At 41.1% G+C, this 20,915-nt stretch overlaps 1 protein-coding gene across 1 annotated transcript; it reads right to left on the reverse strand.

The window, feature by feature from the left end:
* Positions 1-9,136: 9,136 nt before the first annotated feature.
* Positions 9,137-10,250, reverse strand: mplkip (M-phase specific PLK1 interacting protein). The gene is made up of 2 exons (XM_080907317.1): positions 9,829-10,250; positions 9,137-9,424 (listed from the first exon to the last, which is right to left on the reverse strand). The coding sequence occupies exons 1-2, from the start codon at positions 10,141-10,143 to the stop codon at positions 9,311-9,313; spliced, it is 429 nt and encodes a 142-aa protein (XP_080763443.1). The 5' UTR covers positions 10,144-10,250; the 3' UTR covers positions 9,137-9,310.
* Between the last annotated feature and the right edge of the window lie 10,665 nt (positions 10,251-20,915).

A 20,915-nucleotide genomic window follows, 5' to 3' on the forward strand; every position in this document is an offset into this window, starting at 1 on the left:
GAGTTAGCTGGTATGCGCAGTCTCTGAGGATACGACCTGGGATGCCGTCTGGGCCTGCTGCTTTCCTGGTGTTCACTCTCTTGAAGGCTCTCCTTACTTCATGCTCGGAGATGACGAGCACGTTTCCGGTGCTGGCAGTATCTTCCTGTCTGCAGCCGTTAGCGCCGCTAGCACTAGCATTGTTGGAGTCCTTAGCTGCAGCCTCGAAGCGAGCATAGAAAGTGTTCAGCTTGTCTGCCAGAGTCACGGCCGCGTTCGTCATACCGGTTGTTGGTGCTTTATAGTCCGTTATTGTCCTTAGTCCCCGCCACAAGCTCCTAGAGTCACTCTGTTGGAGTTGTGACTCTAGTTTCCTCCCGTAGCGCTGCTTCGCCTCTTTCACCGCCCTCCGCACGTTATATGACGCGGCTTTGTACAGGTCCATGTCCCCCGTCGTGAGTCCCGTGTTGTAGGCAGCAGTGCGGGATCTCAGAGCGTCGTGGATGGTTTTATCCACCCACGGCTTCTGGTTGGGAAACGTTGTGATAGTCTTTGTCTCCACGGTATCATCCGCTAGTTTCCCGATGAATCCCACAACAGTAATACCTACAGCATGTTCTAATTGCTCTAATAGGATATTATGGTCGACAGTATCGAACGCTGCACTGAGGTCTAGCAGGACAAGCACAGAGATGAGTCCACTGTCAGAGGCCATAAGAAGATCATTTGTAACCTTCACTAAAGCTGTTTCTGTGCTGTGATGAGCTCTGAAACCTGAATAAAACTCTTCAAATAAACCTCTGCAGATGATCTGTTAGCTGTTTGACAACTACTCTTTCAAGGATGTTTGATATGAAAGGAAGGTTGGAGATTGGCCTATAATTAGCTAAGACTGCTGGGTCTAGAGATGCTTTTTGAGTAAAGGTTTAACTACAGCCAGCTTGAAGGCCTGTGGTACATAGCTGATTATTAGAGATAGGTTGATCATATTTAAGATCGAAGAATTAATTAATGGCAGGACTTCTTTGAGCAGTTTTGTAGGAATGGGGTCTAAAAGACACGTTGATGGTTTGGAGGAAGTAATTATTGAAGTTAACTCAGAAAGATCAATTAGAGAAAAAGAGTCTAACTTAACATCAATGGTACTAAGAGTAGCTGTAGATAATATTACATCTGTGGGATGATTACTGGTAATTTTTTCTCTAATGATAAATATTTTAGCTGTGAAGAAGTTCATGAAGTCATTACTAGTTAACGTTAAAGGGATGGTTGGCTCAACAGAGCTCTGACTGTTTGTCAGCCTGGCTACAGAGCTGAAGAGAAACCTGGGGTTGTTCTTATTTACTTCAATCAGTGATGAATAGTAAGATGTTCTGGCTTTGTGGAGGGCTTTCTTATAAAGCAGCAAACTATTTCTCCAGGCTAAATGATGATCCTCTAAATTTGTGACACGCCATTTCCTCTCCAGCTTACGAGTCATCTGCTTTAGGCTACGTGTTTGAGAATTATACCACAGAGTCAGGTACTTCTGACTAGAGACCTTACTTTTCACAGGAGCTACAGTATCCAGAGTCGTACGTAGTGAGGAGGTGAAATTATTACCAAGATGATCGACCTTTGTTAGAGTAGTGTTCAGATAGCTGCTCTGCTGTGTTGGTACAGGGCATTGGAGATGATAACAGTGGGTGGATTATATTCTTTAACTTAGTTACAGCGCTTTCAGAAAGACATCTACTGTGATAAAGTCTACTCTCCACCGCTGTGTAATCAATCATTGTAAATGTAAATGTTATCAGGAAATGATCAGACAGGAGAGGGTTTTCAAGAAACACTGTTAAATGTTGAGTTTCTATGCCATATGTTAACACAAGATCTAGAGTGTGATTAAAGTGGTGGGTGGGTTCTTTTACATTTTGAGAGAAGCCAATTGAGTCTAATATTAAATGCCATGTTGAGGCTGTCATTTTTAGCATCTACATGGATGTTAAAATCACCCACAATAATTATTTTATCTGAGCTCAGAACTAAATCAGATATAAAGTCTGAGAAATCAGACAGAAACTCTGTGTAAGGCCCAGGTGGACGATAGATGATAACAAGTAAGACTGGTTTCTGAGTTTCACAGCTGGGGTGGACGAGGCTAAGCATCAGGCTTTCAAATGAATTAAAAGTCTGTCTTGGTCTTTCATTAATTAATAGGCTGGTGTGAAAAATTGCTGCCACACCGCCCCCTCGGCCTGTGCTTCGAGGTTTCTGGTAGTTAGAATGACTCGGGGGTGTTGATTAATTTAAACTAACATAATCATCCTGCTGCAACCAGGTTTCTGTAAGGCAGAGTAAATCAATTTGTTGATCAATTATTAAGTCATGTACTAACAGAGACTTGGAGGAGAGAAACCTAATATTTGAAGGCGCCTGTAAACAAGTATTCGCAGACACACCTGCATCCATACACACACACACACACTCATATCTGCAAACAGGGGGAAGGAGGACAGCACTACCAAAAATACATATAATAAAAGATAAGTCCATCGCTGCTCAGGGAGCCTGGGTCACTCCTCTCGCTACCTAGCCTGACCTGTCAGCTAAATCCACATCATCCTCTTCATGCATGTTGTCTTACTCCAAGCTGTATAGGCTCGAAAGCCTACTACCAATTAAGCATATTAGGTGATGTGCATCTCTGTAATGAGAAGGGGTGTGGTCTAATGACATCAACACCCTATATCAGGTGTGCATAATTATTAGGCAACGTCCTTTCCTTTGGCAAAATGGGTCAAAAGAAGGACTTGACAGGCTCAGAAAAGTCAAAAATAGTGAGATATCTTGCAGAGGGATGCAGCAGTCTCAAAATTGCAAAGCTTCTGAAGCGTGATCATCGAACAATCAAGCGTTTCATTCAAAATAGTCAACAGGGTCGCAAGAAGCGTGTGGAAAAACCAAGGCGCAAAATAACTGCCCATGAACTGAGAAAAGTCAAGCGTGCAGCTGCCAAGATGCCACTTGCCACCAGTTTGGCCATATTTCAGAGCTGCAACATCACTGGAGTGCCCAAAAGCACAAGGTGTGCAATACTCAGAGACATGGCCAAGGTAAGAAAGGCTGAAAGACGACCACCACTGAACAAGACACACAAGCTGAAACGTCAAGACTGGGCCAAGAAATATCTCAAGACTGGTTTTTCTAAGGTTTTATGGACTGATGACATGAGAGTGAGTCTTGATGGGCCAGATGGATGGGCCCGTGGCTGGATTGGTAAAGGACAGAGAGCTCCAGTCCCACTCAGACGCCAGCAAGGTGGAGGTGGAGTACTGGTTTGGGCTGGTATCATCAAAGATGAGCTTGTGGGGCCTTTTCGGGTTGAGGATGGAGTCAAGCTCAACTCCCAGTCCTACTGCCAGTTTCTGGAAGACACCTTCTTCAAGCAGTGGTGCAGGAAGAAGTCTGCATCCTTCAAGAAAAACATGATTTTCATGCAGGACAATGCTCCATCACACGCGTCCAAGTACTCCACAGCGTGGCTGGCAAGAAAGGGTATAAAAGAAGAAAAACTAATGACATGGCCTCCTTGTTCACCTGATCTGAACCCCATTGAGAACCTGTGGTCCATCATCAAATGTGAGATTTACAAGGAGGGAAAACAGTACACCTCTCTGAACAGTGTCTGGGAGGCTGTGGTTGCTGCTGCACGCAATGTTGATGGTGAACAGATCAAAACACTGACAGAATCCATGGATGGCAGGCTTTTGAGTGTCCTTGCAAAGAAAGGTGGCTATATTGGTCGCTGATTTGTTTTTGTTTTGTTTTTGAATGTCAGAAATGTATATTTGTGAATGTGGAGATGTTATATTGGTGTCACTGGTAAAAATAAATAATTGAAATGGGTATATATTTGTTTTTTGTTAAGTTGCCTAATAATTATGCACAGTAATAGTCACCTGCACACACAGATATCCCCCTAAAATAGCTAAAACTAAAAACAAACTAAGAACTACTTCCAAAAATATTCAGCTTTGATATTAATGAGTTTTTTGGGTTCATTGAGAACATGGTTGTTGTTCAATAATAACATTATTCCTCAAAAATACAACTTGCCTAATAATTCTGCACTCCCTGTATACTGTGTTCCCAGATGAATCTTGAACAGCACATATAGTTGTTTTTTTCTTTATTTATTTTTAGCTGGTTTGCTAGAAATTGACTGGATTTATTACCATGTTCATTATTTTGTAAGTGTAGTCTTTGTACAAAGATTTTTTATTTTTTATTTTTTTATCAATTATCTCATTTAAATCTAGTTTTGTTTTGCATATTTTGTTCAATGTTTCCTGATCTTGGTGGGACGCGTAGGCTTCTTCTAGTGATTTGATGTTTTTTTCTAATTCCTGAATATTTTTGTTTTCTTTTTTCTTTTTATGTGATGAGAAAGAAATTATTTTACCTCTCATCACAGCTTTCCCTGCTTCCCATAGAACAGAAGCTGATGTTTCGGGAGTGTCATTATAGTCCAAATATGAAGTCCACTCTTTTTTAAAATATTTAATAAAGTCTTCATCTTTAAGTAGTGATGTATTAAATCTCCAGTTTTTTCTTGGCGTAGTATTATTCTTGTGCATTAGTGTTAAAGATACAGGAGCATGATCGCTGACAGCTATAGGATGAATCTCAGTGTCTGAAATGTCGTTCAGCAGTGAGCTGCTGACCAAAAAATAATCCAGACGAGAGTAGGAGTGATGGACATGTGAGAAAAAAGTATATTCCTTACTGGTGGGGTGAAGAGAGCGCCATGCATCGCAAAGACCAAAGTCGCTCATATACTGTTTGATTATATTTGTGGACTGCCAATTACGCTGAGTTCCCGCTGTATTGAGCCTATCCATGTCTTCATTTAGTCCAAGGTTGAGGTCGCCTCCAAGAACAAGTGTGCCATCTAAGTGTTCAGAGAGTGCACTGAAAAAACCGTGAAAGAATGAGGGATCATCAACATTTGGACCATATACACTTGCAATACATAGCTTTTTATCAAGTATAGATAGTTTAATGATTAAGAATCTGCCCTCTGGATCTATAACTGTATCGAGTACTGTGAAATTAATATTTTTATGTATTAAAATTGCTACTCCCCTTTGTCTAGAATTATAACAAGCTGAGAACACATTAGGAAACTGAGGTGTTTTAAGTTCATTCGAACCTCTAAGAGGTCTGTGGGTCTCTTGTAAAAGGACAACATCTGCCTGTAGTTTTTTGAGTTGGTTAAATATTTTTAACCTCTTTTCTCTGGAGCCAGCTCCATTTATATTCCATGTAATGAACCTCAGTGCCCCCATAGATGACTGTGTATAACTAGGGATGTACGCTGTGTGCGTTGCTTAGACAGGTGGAGAGAATACGTCACTTATTCGTAAATAAAGAGAAGGAGAGAGAGAGAAAATGTGTGGCGAGATGCTCCCTGAGTTTGACTATGTGTATGCATATTTACTAATATGAGTACGCTTGGCTTAAGTGTGTGTATCCTAAACGACTGTGTGCGCTGTCTGACTGATGCAAATGTGCTGCTGTTGAGCGCATGACTATGCATGATCGTGCTGTGCGTATGTGTCGAAATAAAGGATGTTGTTTGTGGATGAGTCTGGAAGCAGGTGATCGAAGTAGTGAAAGAAAATAAAAAGAAAGAAACCAAGGACAATGGTGAGCAGCATAAAAAAGAGGGGGGGCGGGGGAGAAGAAAACCCCCCGGAAACATTCCAATTAAACCATTGACGGAGAGTGACGGTGTTCATTCTGCTATGAAATCACACTTAAGATGTGATTGATGTGAAGGATGATCAATGTTCAGCTCGAGCCGTCCCTCAGCGGGTAGATCGATGATGTGACCAGCATGAATGTTAGGATGAACCTTTACTTTGAAGCAGATGACTTCCTGTTTGGCTTGGTGTTCGGCACACTGAATCAGCTCATTTAAAATGCTGATGGGCACTGGTTACGTGGCTGCTAGGGACATTGATGAGTATACAGACTCAGTCTGTGGATTTATCAGGAAATGCGTGGAAGATGTCGTCCCATCCAGAACAGTTAAATCCTTCCCAAATCAAAAACCCTGGATTAACGGAGATGTTCGGGCGGCACAGAGCACCGCCTTTGCCTCCGTGAACACATCGGACTACAAACACGCACATTACCAACTCCGGAAGACGATCAAAGCAGCCAAACGTGAGTACAGGGACAGGGTGGAGCAACAGTTTGACAACCCTCGGAGTATGTGGCAGGGACTAAACACGATCACAGACTTTAGAGGGAAAACCAGCACACCGCAGACCACGGCCTCTCTGTGTGAGGATCTAAACGTATTCTACGCTAGATTCGACGCAGCGAACACCATGAGACCGGACAGTGTGCGCACCGCGGATGACGTCAGTGCGCACACTGTGTCTGAGGAGGATGTGCGGAGGTGCTTCAGGAAGGTGAACGCACGCAAAGCTACAGGTCCGGACGGGATTCCCGGCCGCGTCCTCAAGTCATGCGCGGCTCAGCTGGCTGGAGTGTTCACGCACATCTTCAACCTTTCCCTCTCTCTGTCTGTAGTCCCAGCCTGCTTCAAAATGGCCACCGTCGTCCCTGTACCCAAATCCTCCACCATCTCCTCATTGAACGACTGGCGACCTGTAGTCCTGACCCCCATCGTAAGCAAATGCTTCGAGAAGCTGGTCAGGGACTTCATCTGCTCTGCACTACCCGACTCACTGGACCCTCTACAGTTCGCATACAGCCACAACAGGTCCACTGATGATGCCATAGCCCTGACACTGTCACACTGCCCTGTCACACCTGGAGAAGAGAGACACGTATGTGAGAATGCTGTTTGTAGATTACAGCTCAGCATTCAATACCATCGTTCCCTCGAAGCTGGACAGGAAACTGCAGGATCTAGGACTGAGCAGCTCCCTCTGCAGCTGGATCCTTAGCTTCCTGTCTGACAGACGCCAGGTGGTCAGACTGGGCAGCATCACCTCATCCCCCATCACACTGAACACTGGTGCTCCACAGGGGTGTGTACTGAGCCCTCTCCTGTACTCACTCTACACCTACGACTGCACAGCCACTAACAGCTCCAACATCATTGTGAAGTTTGCGGACGACACTACAGTGGTGGGTCTTATCACCAACGGTGATGAGACGGCTTACAGGAAGGAGGTCAGCGCCCTGACCCACTGGTGTCAAGACAACCATCTCACCCTCAACGTCGCAAAGACAAAGGAGTTGATAGTGGACTTCCGGAGGTGCAGAGAAGTACACACCCCCATCACCATCAACGGTGCTGCTGTGGAGAGAGTGAGCAGCTTCCGCTTCCTTGGTGTACATCTGGCTGAGGATCTTACGTGGTCAGTACACACAAACAAAACAGTGAAGAAGGCGCAGCAGCGCCTCTTCTTTCTCAGGAGACTGAAAAGATTCGGCATGAGCCCCCGCATCCTCAGGACCTTCTATCACTGTGCCATTGAGAGCATCCTCACTGGATGCATCACCACCTGGTATGGCAACAGCACCGCCTACAACTGCAAAGCTCTCCAGCGAGTAGTGCGGTGCTCTGAACGGATAATTGGAGGTGAGCTTCCCTCCCTCCAAGACATCTACAGGAAGCGGTGCCTGAGGAAAGCGGGGAGGATCATCAAGGACTCCAGTCACCCCAGCCATAAACTGTTCAGACTGCTTCCATCAGGAAGGAGGTTCTGCAGCATCCGGTCCCGTACCAGCAGACTGAGAGACAGCTTCTTCCATCAGGCCATCAGACTGCTGAACACGTCATAGACACCTCAGCTTCACTACTGGAACTTTAACATTATGCACTCCATACTGTACAGTAACGCCACTGTTTTGCACATATTCAACTCTGTATATTTTATTTTATATATTCTATTCATTGTTGACTCTATTTAATTTGTAAAATATGTGTACACACACACACACACACACACACACACACACACACACACACACACACACACACGTAGAAAAATATTTAGTATACACATCCAGAAATGCATACACTATTATATATTGTACATATATTTATTAGTTTCAGATGTAGCCATTCTTGTATTTTGCTTGTTTACATTATTGTATTTTGCACAACTCTGTTGCTTGTGAAGCTCGCACACAAGAATTTCACTCACATGTGCTGTACCAATGTACCTGCACATGTGATGTGACAATAAAAGTGATTTGATTTGAATAAAAGTGATTTGATTTGGTTACCGTGGTGACCTAACAGGTAAACAGCCCTGCTCTGCAGGAACACGTATGACGGTGCCAACACGTTAACTTCCTGCGTCTGTTTATCTATTTTGTCTCACATCAATTATATCGTCAGTCATATTGTTATCACAAATTTTCAAATATATCTAGTGATAAATATTTTTGGCCATATTGCCCTGCCCTATTCCTGAGAGCCGACCACATGGACAAGCTTGTATTTCTGCACACTAATGTGGAAACTGAAAGGTAAGCACTGAGAAAACACTCCAACATGTAACATTTAATAAGTAAATTCCCTTTTTCAGGTTGCACAAAGTGTTCCACTGCAGGGCTGCATGTGTAGTTTTTAGCACTTTATGTTGTTGCTGTGTTTACGTGGATGAATCCTTCAAGCTGTTTCATTTGGATTTATTTCTAAGTTGCAGAGAGCATTTTTATTATTATTATTTTAAAATCAAAGTACTCAATAAGTAAGAGCTCAATGTTAAATTGTTTACATATTTTTCATGTTAAACAGAAGAGTTGATTTTTCATGAATGTAGTTTTTGATTGACTTCTGATAAGGCAGATGTGAACTTGTCCACGTACCCCTCAGTTTCATTTTAAGCATAGTTTGGACTGTTAACTGTGAGTTTTCCTACAATTAAATTCAGTCTTAACGTAATATTGCCTGGCTTTTAGTATTGTCTCCCCTGTACTGTCATACATACTGCATATTCTTGCCACTACACACCCAGTGTTGCTGCTGTCGCTATCGTGTGTGCTCGTTGTTCTTTAAATAACCCGAGCCCAGTTCCTTGTATGTGCATACATACTTTTGTCATTTTAAATTATGCAGAGCACAGAGTCGATGCGGATCACCTTTTCCTTTTCTTTTCAGAGCTTAAAGAACAAACGAAGATTTGAAGAAAAATTTTAACTTTTTATATTTTAAAAACTTAAAACTTCTTTTCACAAACAGTTTAAAAACAGTTTTTAAAAAGGTTAAAACATCTGACTAAAAACTTCAGTTCGTCTCATCAGTTATTGATCCTTGCTGGTGATGTCATGTGGTCACCACTTGTAGTATTTCCAGTCATGTGATCTGCCTGGCAGCAGCGGCATCCACGGTGGTTACGGGCTGCAGATTTTTCCACGGATCCTGCATCATAGACGGGCTGAAGTATTTCTGCACGGGCGCGTCTGAAGACTGAAACACACAGCAATGACACGTTTAAAACACGTCACAGACACACGTCTCTCACATGTCCCAGTTTGTTTGAAGAACTTCGGTCACGTGACAAATCTCGCTAACGGAGTCAGCTTTGCAGGAAGTTTTGGTTTAACATCTATTTATTAAACACTCACTACATCTGCTTCTCTCTGCTCTGAGATTACAGTGAGAGTGACGCCCCCCCCTCCCCGCAACCTCCGCCTGTCCTCGGGTGGACGACCTCTTGCTGATCATGACCCCCACCCAAGACAAAGAAGAGTCACCTGAAATCGATCTTATTAATGATCAGGCGGACTTATGAATGACTCACGGATCATCTGTACCGATCAGGCTGTCTGATTGGGAGTGCTGCCAGTTCTGATCCAGCCTCGGATCCTTACCTTGAAGTTCGGAGCTGAAGTTGGACTGAGGGACTGTGGCCGCCGGAAACCGTCCCCTCTGCGCCGCATCGGACCCCCGAAACCGCGCGAGCCGCTGCCGAACGTATCTCCGAACCCCCCGGAACCGTTTCCGAACCCGGCTGGAGATCCGTCTCTGTATCCTCGATTAGAACCCGGAGAGTAGCCTGGAGATCCCGGAGAGTAGGGGGAGTAGCTCCGCGAGGAGCCTCCGTATGGGGAGCGGGGGAAGCCCCAGCCGGACGCCGGTCGTGGAGCTCCGGGACTCCGCTGATGTCTGTCTGGAGCGCGGAACATGTGAACGGGTAAAGAGCGGAAGAGGAGAATTAAACTGCTGCCACAGAACGACGAACAACACAACAAAACACTAGGAGGCCGGAACCGGAAACACAGCTTTCAGCTCCGCCCACAGACTGCAGCGCCGCTCAGCGGACCGCAGGGTGAACAGTTCTGTTCATATCCGTGTAAAGCAGGGCTCAGCAACCTTTAACACCCAAAGAGCCACTTGGACCCGGTTTCCACGCAAAAGAAAACTGGGAGCCGCAAATACTTTTTGAAATCTAAAGTCAAGTCAAGTCAAGTTTATTTATAGAGCACATTTAAAAACAACCAAGGCTGACCAAAGTGCTGTACAGTAAATACAGATAAAAATACAATAGAACACAATTTCGTAAAACACCTCGCTGATCAAATAAAAAATAAATAAACAAATAAATTAAACCTTTCTAAAAGCCAATGAAAAGAGGTGAGTTTTAAGAGCAGTTTTAAAAGTTTCTAGGCTTTTGGAGAATCTGACGTGAGGAGGTAAACTGTTCCACAGTCTGGGTGCAGCCACAGCAAACGCCCTCTCTCCCTTTGTCTTTAATTTATACCTGGGAACATCTAAAAGCATCAGATCGGCTGACCTCAAAGATCTCCTGGGGCGATAAGTACTAAGGAGTTCTGACAGGTAAGAAGGTGCAGTGCCATTTAAAACCTTAAAAGCCAGCAGTAAGATTTTAAAATCAATCCTAAAGGCAACTGGGAGCCAGTGGAGAGAGTAGAGAACCGGAGTGATGTGGTCTCTTTTTTTTGAACCGGTCAACAGGCGAGCGGCAGCGTTCTGCACCAGTTGAAGGCGATGTAGACAGGAACGATCTAGGCCAGCATAGAGGGAATTACAGTAGTCCAGCCGTGAAGTAATAAAAGCATGGACCACTCTTTCTAGATCGTTCCTGCAAAGGTAAGACTTGACTTTGGCTAAAATCCGTAAATGATAAAAAGATCCCTTAACTACAGAGCTGATTAAGTGAAAATAACACTGTATATGTTGTTATTTTTACCTTTATGCTTTGTGTGAACAACTAAAGTAAGTAAGTAAAGTTTATTCATTAAGCGCTTTTCACAGACAGGCAGTCACAAAGCGCTGCACACAAATATTAAAATAAACAATACAATCAATAGACATTATACACAATGTAAAAGATCAAATGTAAATAATGTAAAGAATATAAAATACGTACAACAAAAGGCTTGTTTGAAAAGAAAAGTTTTTAACTGCTTTTTAAAAGAATCCACGGAGCAACTAAGGTGTGTTGCTTATGAAATCCACGAAGTGCTACAGCGAAAATTACCTTTTATTTATGTAATTAACACATTTTGAACTCTTAAAGAAATATAACCAAAGGAAAGACGCTGAACTAAAATGATCCAGCAGACAAAAGCTGCTGTGAGCCACCCTCATATCGCCTTTGTGCTTTTGGAGCCTTGACCTGACTTTTAAAAAATAACTGGAAAAAAGTACTATGCTGCTAAAAATGAAAAATAGATCTTTGCAAAATTCTGCCTAAATATGTATTTTACCTGGTTAATGTGTGTGGCGGGGCGTGGTCTGCAGTGCCGCTGCATGGAAGTCGGACGCACCTGAGCGGCACCCGCAATCACGCCTCGCCGCCTTAAAGTCTGTGCTCTCTCTGCTGTTGTGTTGGTGTGTGTCGGGCTGTGAGCTGCAAAGCTACAGCCGGCTGTATGTGTACAGCAACCGTGTGTGAAAAGCGGTCAATAAAGAGATGCTGAAAAGCTTGTTCATGCAAGCATCGTCGGGTCTGCTGTGATATGTTTACAATGAGACTTGTGGTCCTGAACCTCATCTTCACGCAGGACTGTAAGCTGTCATCTGTGAGGCGTGAGCGGTGTTTGTTTTTAATGTAGTTCACGGTGGAGAACAGCTGCTGACATAATGTGGATCCGAAGGTCCATAACTGGCCCACCTGGGGTTGAAAGTCTCGATAAATGCACAGCGTTTCGGCCGGTACACCGGCTTCCGCGAGTGTGACGCTTATTTTGAGCGATGAAAAAAATAATACGATATAATTTTATTTTTATATTTCAAAATCACAGTAATCTTCCAATTTAGAACTACAAGTTAAAAAGAACTAAACACAAATAAAATACACTTCAGCTAAATACTTCTAATTTATTTTCCCAAACCACCCGGAGCCGCAAAATAAGGACTAAAGAGCCGCGGGTTTCCGACCCCTGGTGTAAAGCAAAGCAAGTTTATTTATATAGCACAACACAGCAAGGTGATTCAAAGTACTTTACAGAGACATTAAAAAACAAAAACAAATAAAAAGCATTTAAAATGGGATAAAAGAAGAAGAAAGGAGCAGTAGATAGAATCAGTAGTTAAAATGTAAGTTTTGAAATTTAAGCTTAAAAGTAGAACAGTGCGGATTTGGTGCTTTATTCAAATGTAGCTGAGAACAGGTGAGTCTTCAACCTGGATTTAAATAAACTGAGTGTTTCAGCTGATCTGAGGCTTTCTGGGAGTTTGTTAGGGGGAGCTATTGACAAGCTCATTGACTGAACCTTTGGGCAGGCCAGATGCTAATGGGAAGACCTGGTTAAAGATCTCACTACTGTATTCAGTTATACACCGTTTTGTGATCACTGCTGCTGACATATTTGTGTGGGCTGAAATTTTACTTTCAACAAAAACACAGTAGCCTAATGGTGAGACAGGCCCACATCAGACACAGTAACCTTTGAAATGCTCAGGCCCTTGGAGATCAGTAGGTCAACAGTGTGTCCTCTATTATTATATTATTATACTATTAGTATTTCACTATTAATTAGTGATGGGACGTTCTGTATCGAGGCTTCGGAGCGTGTGTCGAGTAATGGAGGGGGCGTTTCCGCGAAGCGCGTATCGAGGCTTGCTTCATTTATGGGAGGAGCTGAAAATGATGACGTCCGAAGCCTCGCTGCCCGGCTGTACCACGTGACTGGTTCATGAAGTGGTTCGAACTTTGCCGCGAGATATGACAGCGATATAAACCCCTCAGACTTCATTCAAAAATGTGGGTGTTTGATGGAGAGTTGCGGTTAGTGAGAGTTTGGAGACCGTTTGGAGGTTTATGAGAGTGAGGAGAGAAAGTCAGGAGAGAATGGAGCCAGCTAAGAAGAGGAGGATGTCCTCCCCTGTGTGGGAACATTTTGATCTTATTCCTCCCAACAAGGTATGTAAATTTCTACAGAAGATGTATTTTCATAATACTGATGGTGCAATACAATTTATGTTGAGCTGTCTTGACTTTTGTACAAGGTGAAGTGTTTGCTATGTGCCAGGGAGCTGGGATATAACAACAACACCTCATCCATGCTTAGGCACTACAGAGCTTTGCATGAGAATAAGGGGAACACCGATTGTGGAGCAAGACCAGGTGAGCCATCAAATGCCATGATAATATAGCATGCAGTAATGTTACTAAATGATATAACAATATTATACAACTGTTATAAGTTACGTATGTGATATTTATATTTGTGCTTTATCTTTATTGTCTTTCCTCAGGAGAACAATCTCAAATAGATGAAGACCTGGTTAGCATGGTGATTGAGGACTCCCAGCCATTTAGCATTGTGGAGGACAAAGGATTCAAAAGATTTGTTAAATCATTAAATCCTAGCTATGTTCTCCCCACTAAAAAGGTCATAAAAGCAGTGAAAATTTAGTTTTTACAGAATAAAATGTGAACAGGCAGGACTGAGGCTCAAAGCCTCAGTGTGTAGCTGTCCATACCTCAACGTTACAAAAGCACAACCACTGTCCACACCCCAACCACACCTCACCTCACAGTAAATGATCATTTCCATTTCAAGCATTTCCAAATAATCATTTCCCATACTGCCACTATAAATATACACAGTATACTGGATCACTACAATATACATGTTTTACACACTCCTTTTGTTGTTGACATTTACAGGCTGTGTGCAAAAGGCCACACTCTTCAAATTCATGCCAGCTATTATTTTTACGTCCAGTAGGTGTCCTGCTAGAGCAAATGAAGCTTCATGAAGCTTCGCGTTGGGGTGAACCAATTGGATGAAAAGCTTCAGTGCTTCATGGGGCTTCATCTGCCCATCACTACTATTAATCACAGTGTTACTAAATAAAAGGATCTGGCTTGCATCAGTCACATGACTAACATTAACCAATGATCACCCTTGACGTCAGCGCACACTGGTTAACTGGGAACGCGCTCACAAAGAGCATGCGCATTTCCATACTGCCTGATTGGTGTAGAGCTGTGAACTGGGAGACTGGTCCGATTAGCCCTTATTTTTTTTTACTTTGCACCCAAATTCTTGCCTCTCATATTTCGAATAGCCCTGTGAAAGGTATAAACATAGCAGACAGAGAGATTGTCATCAGTCAATTGGCAGATGATACCACAATTTTTCTTAAAAATGCCAGCCAAGTGCCAATTGCTTTACGTGTAATAGAGGATTTCTCAAAAGGGTCTGGATTGGTCCTAAACTTAAATAAATGTCAGTTATTACCTGTCAAAGAGTGTAATGTTCAGAGTATTTGTAATATAACAGTTAAAAATGAAGCAACATATTTAGGTCTGATTATCTGCAAAGATCCAAAAGACAGAATTTTACTAAATTTTCCCCCAATTATTAAAAAATCTCAAACCAAATTAAATCAATGGTTGCAGAGACATTTAAGTTTAAGAGGAAGGGTATTGCTCTCAAAAGCAGAAGGTCTGTCTCGACTGACTTATGCAGCAATTTCTCTGCATGTGGACGGCAAAACTTGTAAGGATATCGACCGAATGCTCTTCAACTTCCTTTGGAAAAACCGGACACATTACATCAGAAAAAGTGTATTGATGAATGACTATGAACACGGTGGTCTCAATGTTTTGGATTTTACTACTCTAAACAATACATTTAAGATTAATTGGGCTAAACATTTTCTTAAAAATCCGGTATCCATTTGGAATTTTATTCCTCACTACATTTTCTCTAAGTTTGGGGGTCTAAGTTTTGTCTTAGGTTGTGATTGTAATATAGATAAGCTTCCAGAAAAGCTCTCGATGTTTCACAAACAAGTTCTATTAGCTTGGTCCCTTATATATAAACACAACTTTACACCCCATACGTATTTAATTTGGAATAATAGGAACATAGTGCATAAAAATAAATCATTATTTTTTTCTAGGTGGGTTGAGAAACGGATTGTTTTAGTGAATCAGCTGTTTAATCCTAATGAGCAGCTTATGTCTTATTCAGAATTTTTAAACACCTATAAATTTCCAGCCACACCCAAAGAATATGCCATATTATTTGATGCAATACCTACGGGTATTATAATGCTTTTTAAAGGTATTCAACCTTGCATATCATTGTTTCTCTCCCCAACCCTTTAGATTCACACATAGGAAGAATCTGTCTAACAAACCACAGTAAAAGTAATAAGAATATTCGTGCTTTGTTCCAGACAGAATCTCTAACTATCCCACATGTGGTCTCTTACTGGGATTCCTTTGTCAGTGACATTAACTGGAAAAGAGTATGGACAATTCCTAACAAGTATCTGGTAACGAATAAAGTGAAGGAAGTCTCATTTAAAATACTGCATAAATTTTATCCTGCTAATCATTACATGACGAAGTTCAAAAGGGACATAAATGTGAGCTGTGGATTTTGTGGAAGCCATCCTGAGACTGTGCAGCACCTCTTCTGGATCTGTTCATGCGCTGGAACATTTTGGAAAGACTTCAGTAGATTCATTGCTGGACATCTCTACAAAGACTTTACTGTGAAACGGGAAAATGTTGTATTTTGTTTCTTTCAAAGGCAAAAAAAAAAGAAGAAGTTTACTTTATAATAAACTTGTTAGTTATCTTAGCTAAATTTTATTTTCACAAATGCAAATACAGTAACAAAAAACCTAATTTTAAACATTACTATAATGATGTTTTATGTTACATAAAATTGATTCGTGGATCAATTAACGAAAAGGCTGTGAAAACTATTACTGTTTGTAGTAATTACAAATTATTGAATGTATGTAATTCTTTGTATTACACCCCCTGGCATATGTTAATTTTGTTCTGATTGTATACATGTTCTGTATACTGTTTCTTAATAAAGTTTAATATTTAAAAAAACCCCCAAAAAAACCAAAAAAAAAACAAAAAACTGGGAGACTGGTGCGACACAAACCAGTCAACACTGTAGCCTATAGCACACAGCAGTATCAGCTTATTATGGCCACGTTGTGTTGTGTAGACTGATGAATTGACTCAAATGAGCGTGCTGTGTGTGCAACAGCGCGACAAACATTACCTGTTACCTTTTATTAGCTGCACAGGTGTCTGGGTCATTAGCTGCTAGCTAACTGGGTAAGCCTGTCATGTCTCAGGAACATATTTAGTTTTAAAGTAAGTTACAGGGCTTTCCCTGACTTTCTGGGGGGGGGGGGGGGCTTATATTACACTAAAAACTATCTAATATCCTCATCAATATAATTATGAACTATTAAAAAAACACTATTTTTAAAGAAAATACATTACGATTTATATTAGATTTATATTTCAAATATGACAAAATGCTGATTTTACAGCAGCCACATGATCGCTACAGTTTAAACATTTAATCAGCTTTCTGCCTATGTTCAACTATTTTATATTTAACACTTTAGTTGTTTTATTCTTATGACTTTATTATTACAGCAGTAGGAATAAAGGGAAGGATTCTGGATCAGCACCATGATGCAAACTTGTGGCTACAGTATATACAGTATACTGGATTGTGTGTGTGTGTGTGTATACCATGACCATCCCTACTAATATTCCAGTTTCAGTTTATTTCCCACAGTTTTCTAATCTTTATGTTTCCGAGCGCTGTCACCAACCTTTGCATGTTATTGTCTGACAGCTCGCGTCTCTCCTGTGGACTCGGCCTCAGATCAACACAACCTGCCCTCCAACAGTGTACCAACCAGGTAAAACACACCTGATGACAGTCATACAGTGTGATCTGATTCATGTTAGAGTCTTGATGAATGTGTGTTGTTGTTCTTCAGCCTGGGTCGAGCACCCACCCCTCAAACATCTCTGCACGGCCCTGCTGAAAACTGATTTAATGAGGCCACACTCGGCAGGTTAATTATAAACAACAATCAATTCCTGACTGATGACTCGAGTTTTAAAATGTGTCACCTCTATAAAGGTGAAAAATAAATTTAACTGCAGTCACACCACGAGGAAGCTGCTGCAAACACACTGCATGAAACTGTTTCTTCATGTTTAGAGAATTCGAAAATGACTCCAGCCTGACCATGGCAAACTCAACAAATGGCCTCCAGGCTTACAGACCAATGACTGTAGAAAACATGGACGACGCGACAGCGCCCCAAAAATGAAGCCAAAACGTCTCTATCGCCCCCTGGTGTCTGGCTGCAGTATAGGTCATAAACCCCGCCTTCTCCATGTTAGCGGATGGGACTGGGGTCAGACTAAAATTAATTTATTCTCCTCAGATAATTTTTTTCAAAAGTTTCTTTCTTTTGTTTTCAATAGTTCTCATCACGCTGATTTATGTCCAAGAGGTCTCCTTTCCCATAAGTTTGATTCTAATTCCTACCGCCGTGATGTTAAATTGGGGTCAGCGTTTACTTTACGAAAACACGACCGAGTGTTTTTACCTGACAGCCTGAGGTGTTCTTCAGTAAACTGGACTACCCGACAGAAGGACCCGAGACCTCGCTGCACTTTTTCGGTAAGTTAAACATGTTTGTAAGCTAATCCGTAACTACCGTCCTTAGCTCGGTCCTCAGACCTAGCTAGCTAAGATGAGCACTCGGCTGTCAGGGTTCGTTTCAAGAGCATCTGGCTGCAGCCACTGGGGAGCGCCATATTGCGACCTCCACACTAACCGGAAACACGTAATTCAGTTAAATCGACTTTGACAGCTAAAATGAAATTGTGTATTTTTTACTATTCATGCTGCTGATAAATAAATTTGTTTCTAAGTGTTTTTTTAACACTCTGGGTTTATTAAAAAAAAATCACCATCCCTTCAGCTTGTTTGTGGCAAAAGTGTCCATGTGTTATGTTTTTGTTTGTTTGCTACTTTTTCTGCATAAAGGTTTTTTCATAAATATAAACTAGTCATTACTTTTTACATTTTTAATCCTTCAAACACTTTTTTCTACACAGCAAATTCAAAAGTGTTAAATGTTTTGGTGTTAATAGTCTCCTTGCAAAAGTAGAGTTAATTTTACTCTAAGCAGAGTCACATTCTTTTAATGTAACTCTGAGGTGTAAAATGATAGTAGTTAAAATCGAGTGTTAAAAATGAGTGTTTCTCTGTCAAATCTGGAGGTGTTACAATGGAAACATTAACTCTTGACCTCTTAACTCTGAACTCCTACAGGGGCTATGACACCAACAGAGTAAATTCACAGACTCCGCCCCCAGCACGGCTCCAATCGAAGCTGAAGTGAAGCCGTTTCAGAACATTTTGCTCTACATGTTTGAGTTGTTTGCCATGCTTGGTAAGTCATTTTTTCAAAGATTGTTTCAATTATTATTATGAGCTTTTACTTCTGTGGCTCTTTGGAGTTGAGACAAAGCTGTGTGAAAGGCATTAGCCATGTTGCTCGCTGATAGCATAATATTCTGTTTTAGCTAGCTGAAAGGTATTGTTTGCGGGCAAATACCACAGCCTTGAAAAAAAGCTTGCATGTGAATTTTCAGTCAAACTTTTGGTCAAATACACCTAAAACAATGTGTAGAATGTGAAATGTTGGTATAATGGTGCTGCTTGAAGCCTGAAAACGATCGCCCATAAAAAAAAAACCGAGCAAACAGCAGTAGCTGACGTCCTGACTGGGTTCTACGTTAGCATAGATCCCTCCAGAGTTTTGTGCACACGGTTTAGGTAAAAATGAAAAAGGTTGAGGTTTTACATTTAGCTCAGTATTACCTGTTGCCTGTGTCCTTGTCTTTTGGGAAAATACTTTACACAAGTAATGGCTCAAAGAGGATTCCTTTTTTTTTTTTTTTTTTACTGTGCTGCAATTGTTTACTGGATTATTTGTGCCATTAATTAGTGTCAACTAATTTTTATTCAATCTCCGCACAGGATATGCTTGTGAAGATGGAATATGGGGGAGAGCAGAAGTGCGTTGAAGTTCCACAGAGGGATGAATGAAGGACATGCATATTGTATTGAAGAAATAAGTGATGAGAATGCTGTTATTTGCATTTACCATGTCAGACCTTTTGATAAACAAAATTCTAATGAAAGTGAGAACATGTATACTGTTACATCTTTCAGAAAATGTTTTGAAATTGTGGTGCACAGTTCAGAATAAATGTTTTTCAAAAACCATTGCATCTTTTTAGTAAATGTTTATTTCCAAAAGAAATTTCTAGAAGTTCAGAACAGTAAAATTCCCGCTTTTTAGAATGAATTAGAAGATAACTCTTACGTAGTTAAACTAAAATACTCTTTGAGAGTTAATATATAAACTCTTAACACCAAGTGTTAAATTATCAACTCCAGACAGATTTGGTGTTTAACACTAAATCAGAGTTAACGTACCAACTCTCCAAAAAGAGTTAAATTAACACTCTCTGGTGTGGACCCATATAGACACTTTAATAGTGTTGAAATCAAATCCGACAGTGTTAATTTGGACATGCTGGATTTGCTGTGTAGTACAATGCACGTGTTTGAAGACAACCTCAAAACTCACCATTTCATATATCAGCAGTGCTACTAGAAATTATTGTACAGTGGTCCCTCACTATAACCCGGTTCACCTTTTGCGGACTGTTTCGCTGATTTATTTTATTTTATTTTATTTTATTTTTTTACAGTACATTGTGTTGTACGTTCTGATTGCTGTAGACCAACCTAGTACAGTGTCTCCTGTACACCGTTGAGTCGGTTTCCCTGGGTCTTTTCCCGTGTTGTGGTCGAGTGTCTAATTTTGAAAGAACTATTTACGCGTTACCATAGCGACCAGAGAGCATCAAGAAGCAGAGAGGAGGACGTTACTCACAATGTTTTTAGCGCATTTCAGGAGGACGCTGCTCATAAAGTTTCACAATGACACAGTCCTCTTTTCAAGGAAAGAGGGTCACCAAGAGAGGGAGCGTGGGGATTAGAGAAATATTTTGCTGCTATTGTTTATAATCATCATCATTACCATTGCATTAATAATTAATATTGATATTGCATTCAGATGTTTAAACATATTGGTACCCAATTAGCCTTTATTACAGGTGCAGTTATAACCACTTTAAACTGTTGAGTTAAATCTATAATCTTAAATGTTTATATGCAGATTATATTGCATTATAAAAGAAAGGCCTAACTCTGAGTACACTCTGTGCCACAGTAGACAGGAAGCGCAGGCTTTTGCAGAGCGTGCTTGTGAAAGTGAAACTAACGCAGAGTCTAAGTGTAAGTTACTTTGAGGAGCTGTTGGGAGGATGCTATTTGAATAACCAGGTTATTCATTATTGTCTTTTATTCATTTATATCTTTTGATTAAGCTTTTAGTAGAGATTCTTGATTAAAACATTTATTCAGTATATTACACATATAGTTTCAGTTAGGTTGTTACACATAAGGATGAGCCTCTGGTCTGGTGGAAAGGTTACAAGGTTTAACTGGTGAGGTGAGAGGTGAAACTGAGTGCATTTCAGGTTGACACATACACACACTGTAGATAGACTCACTTATAGGTGAAAGTGTAATCATATTTTGCTTGTGAC

The sequence above is a fragment of the Rhamphochromis sp. 'chilingali' genome, assembly GCF_963969265.1.
Source record: "Rhamphochromis sp. 'chilingali' genome assembly, chromosome: 16".
Taxonomy (NCBI): domain Eukaryota; kingdom Metazoa; phylum Chordata; class Actinopteri; order Cichliformes; family Cichlidae; genus Rhamphochromis; species Rhamphochromis sp. 'chilingali'.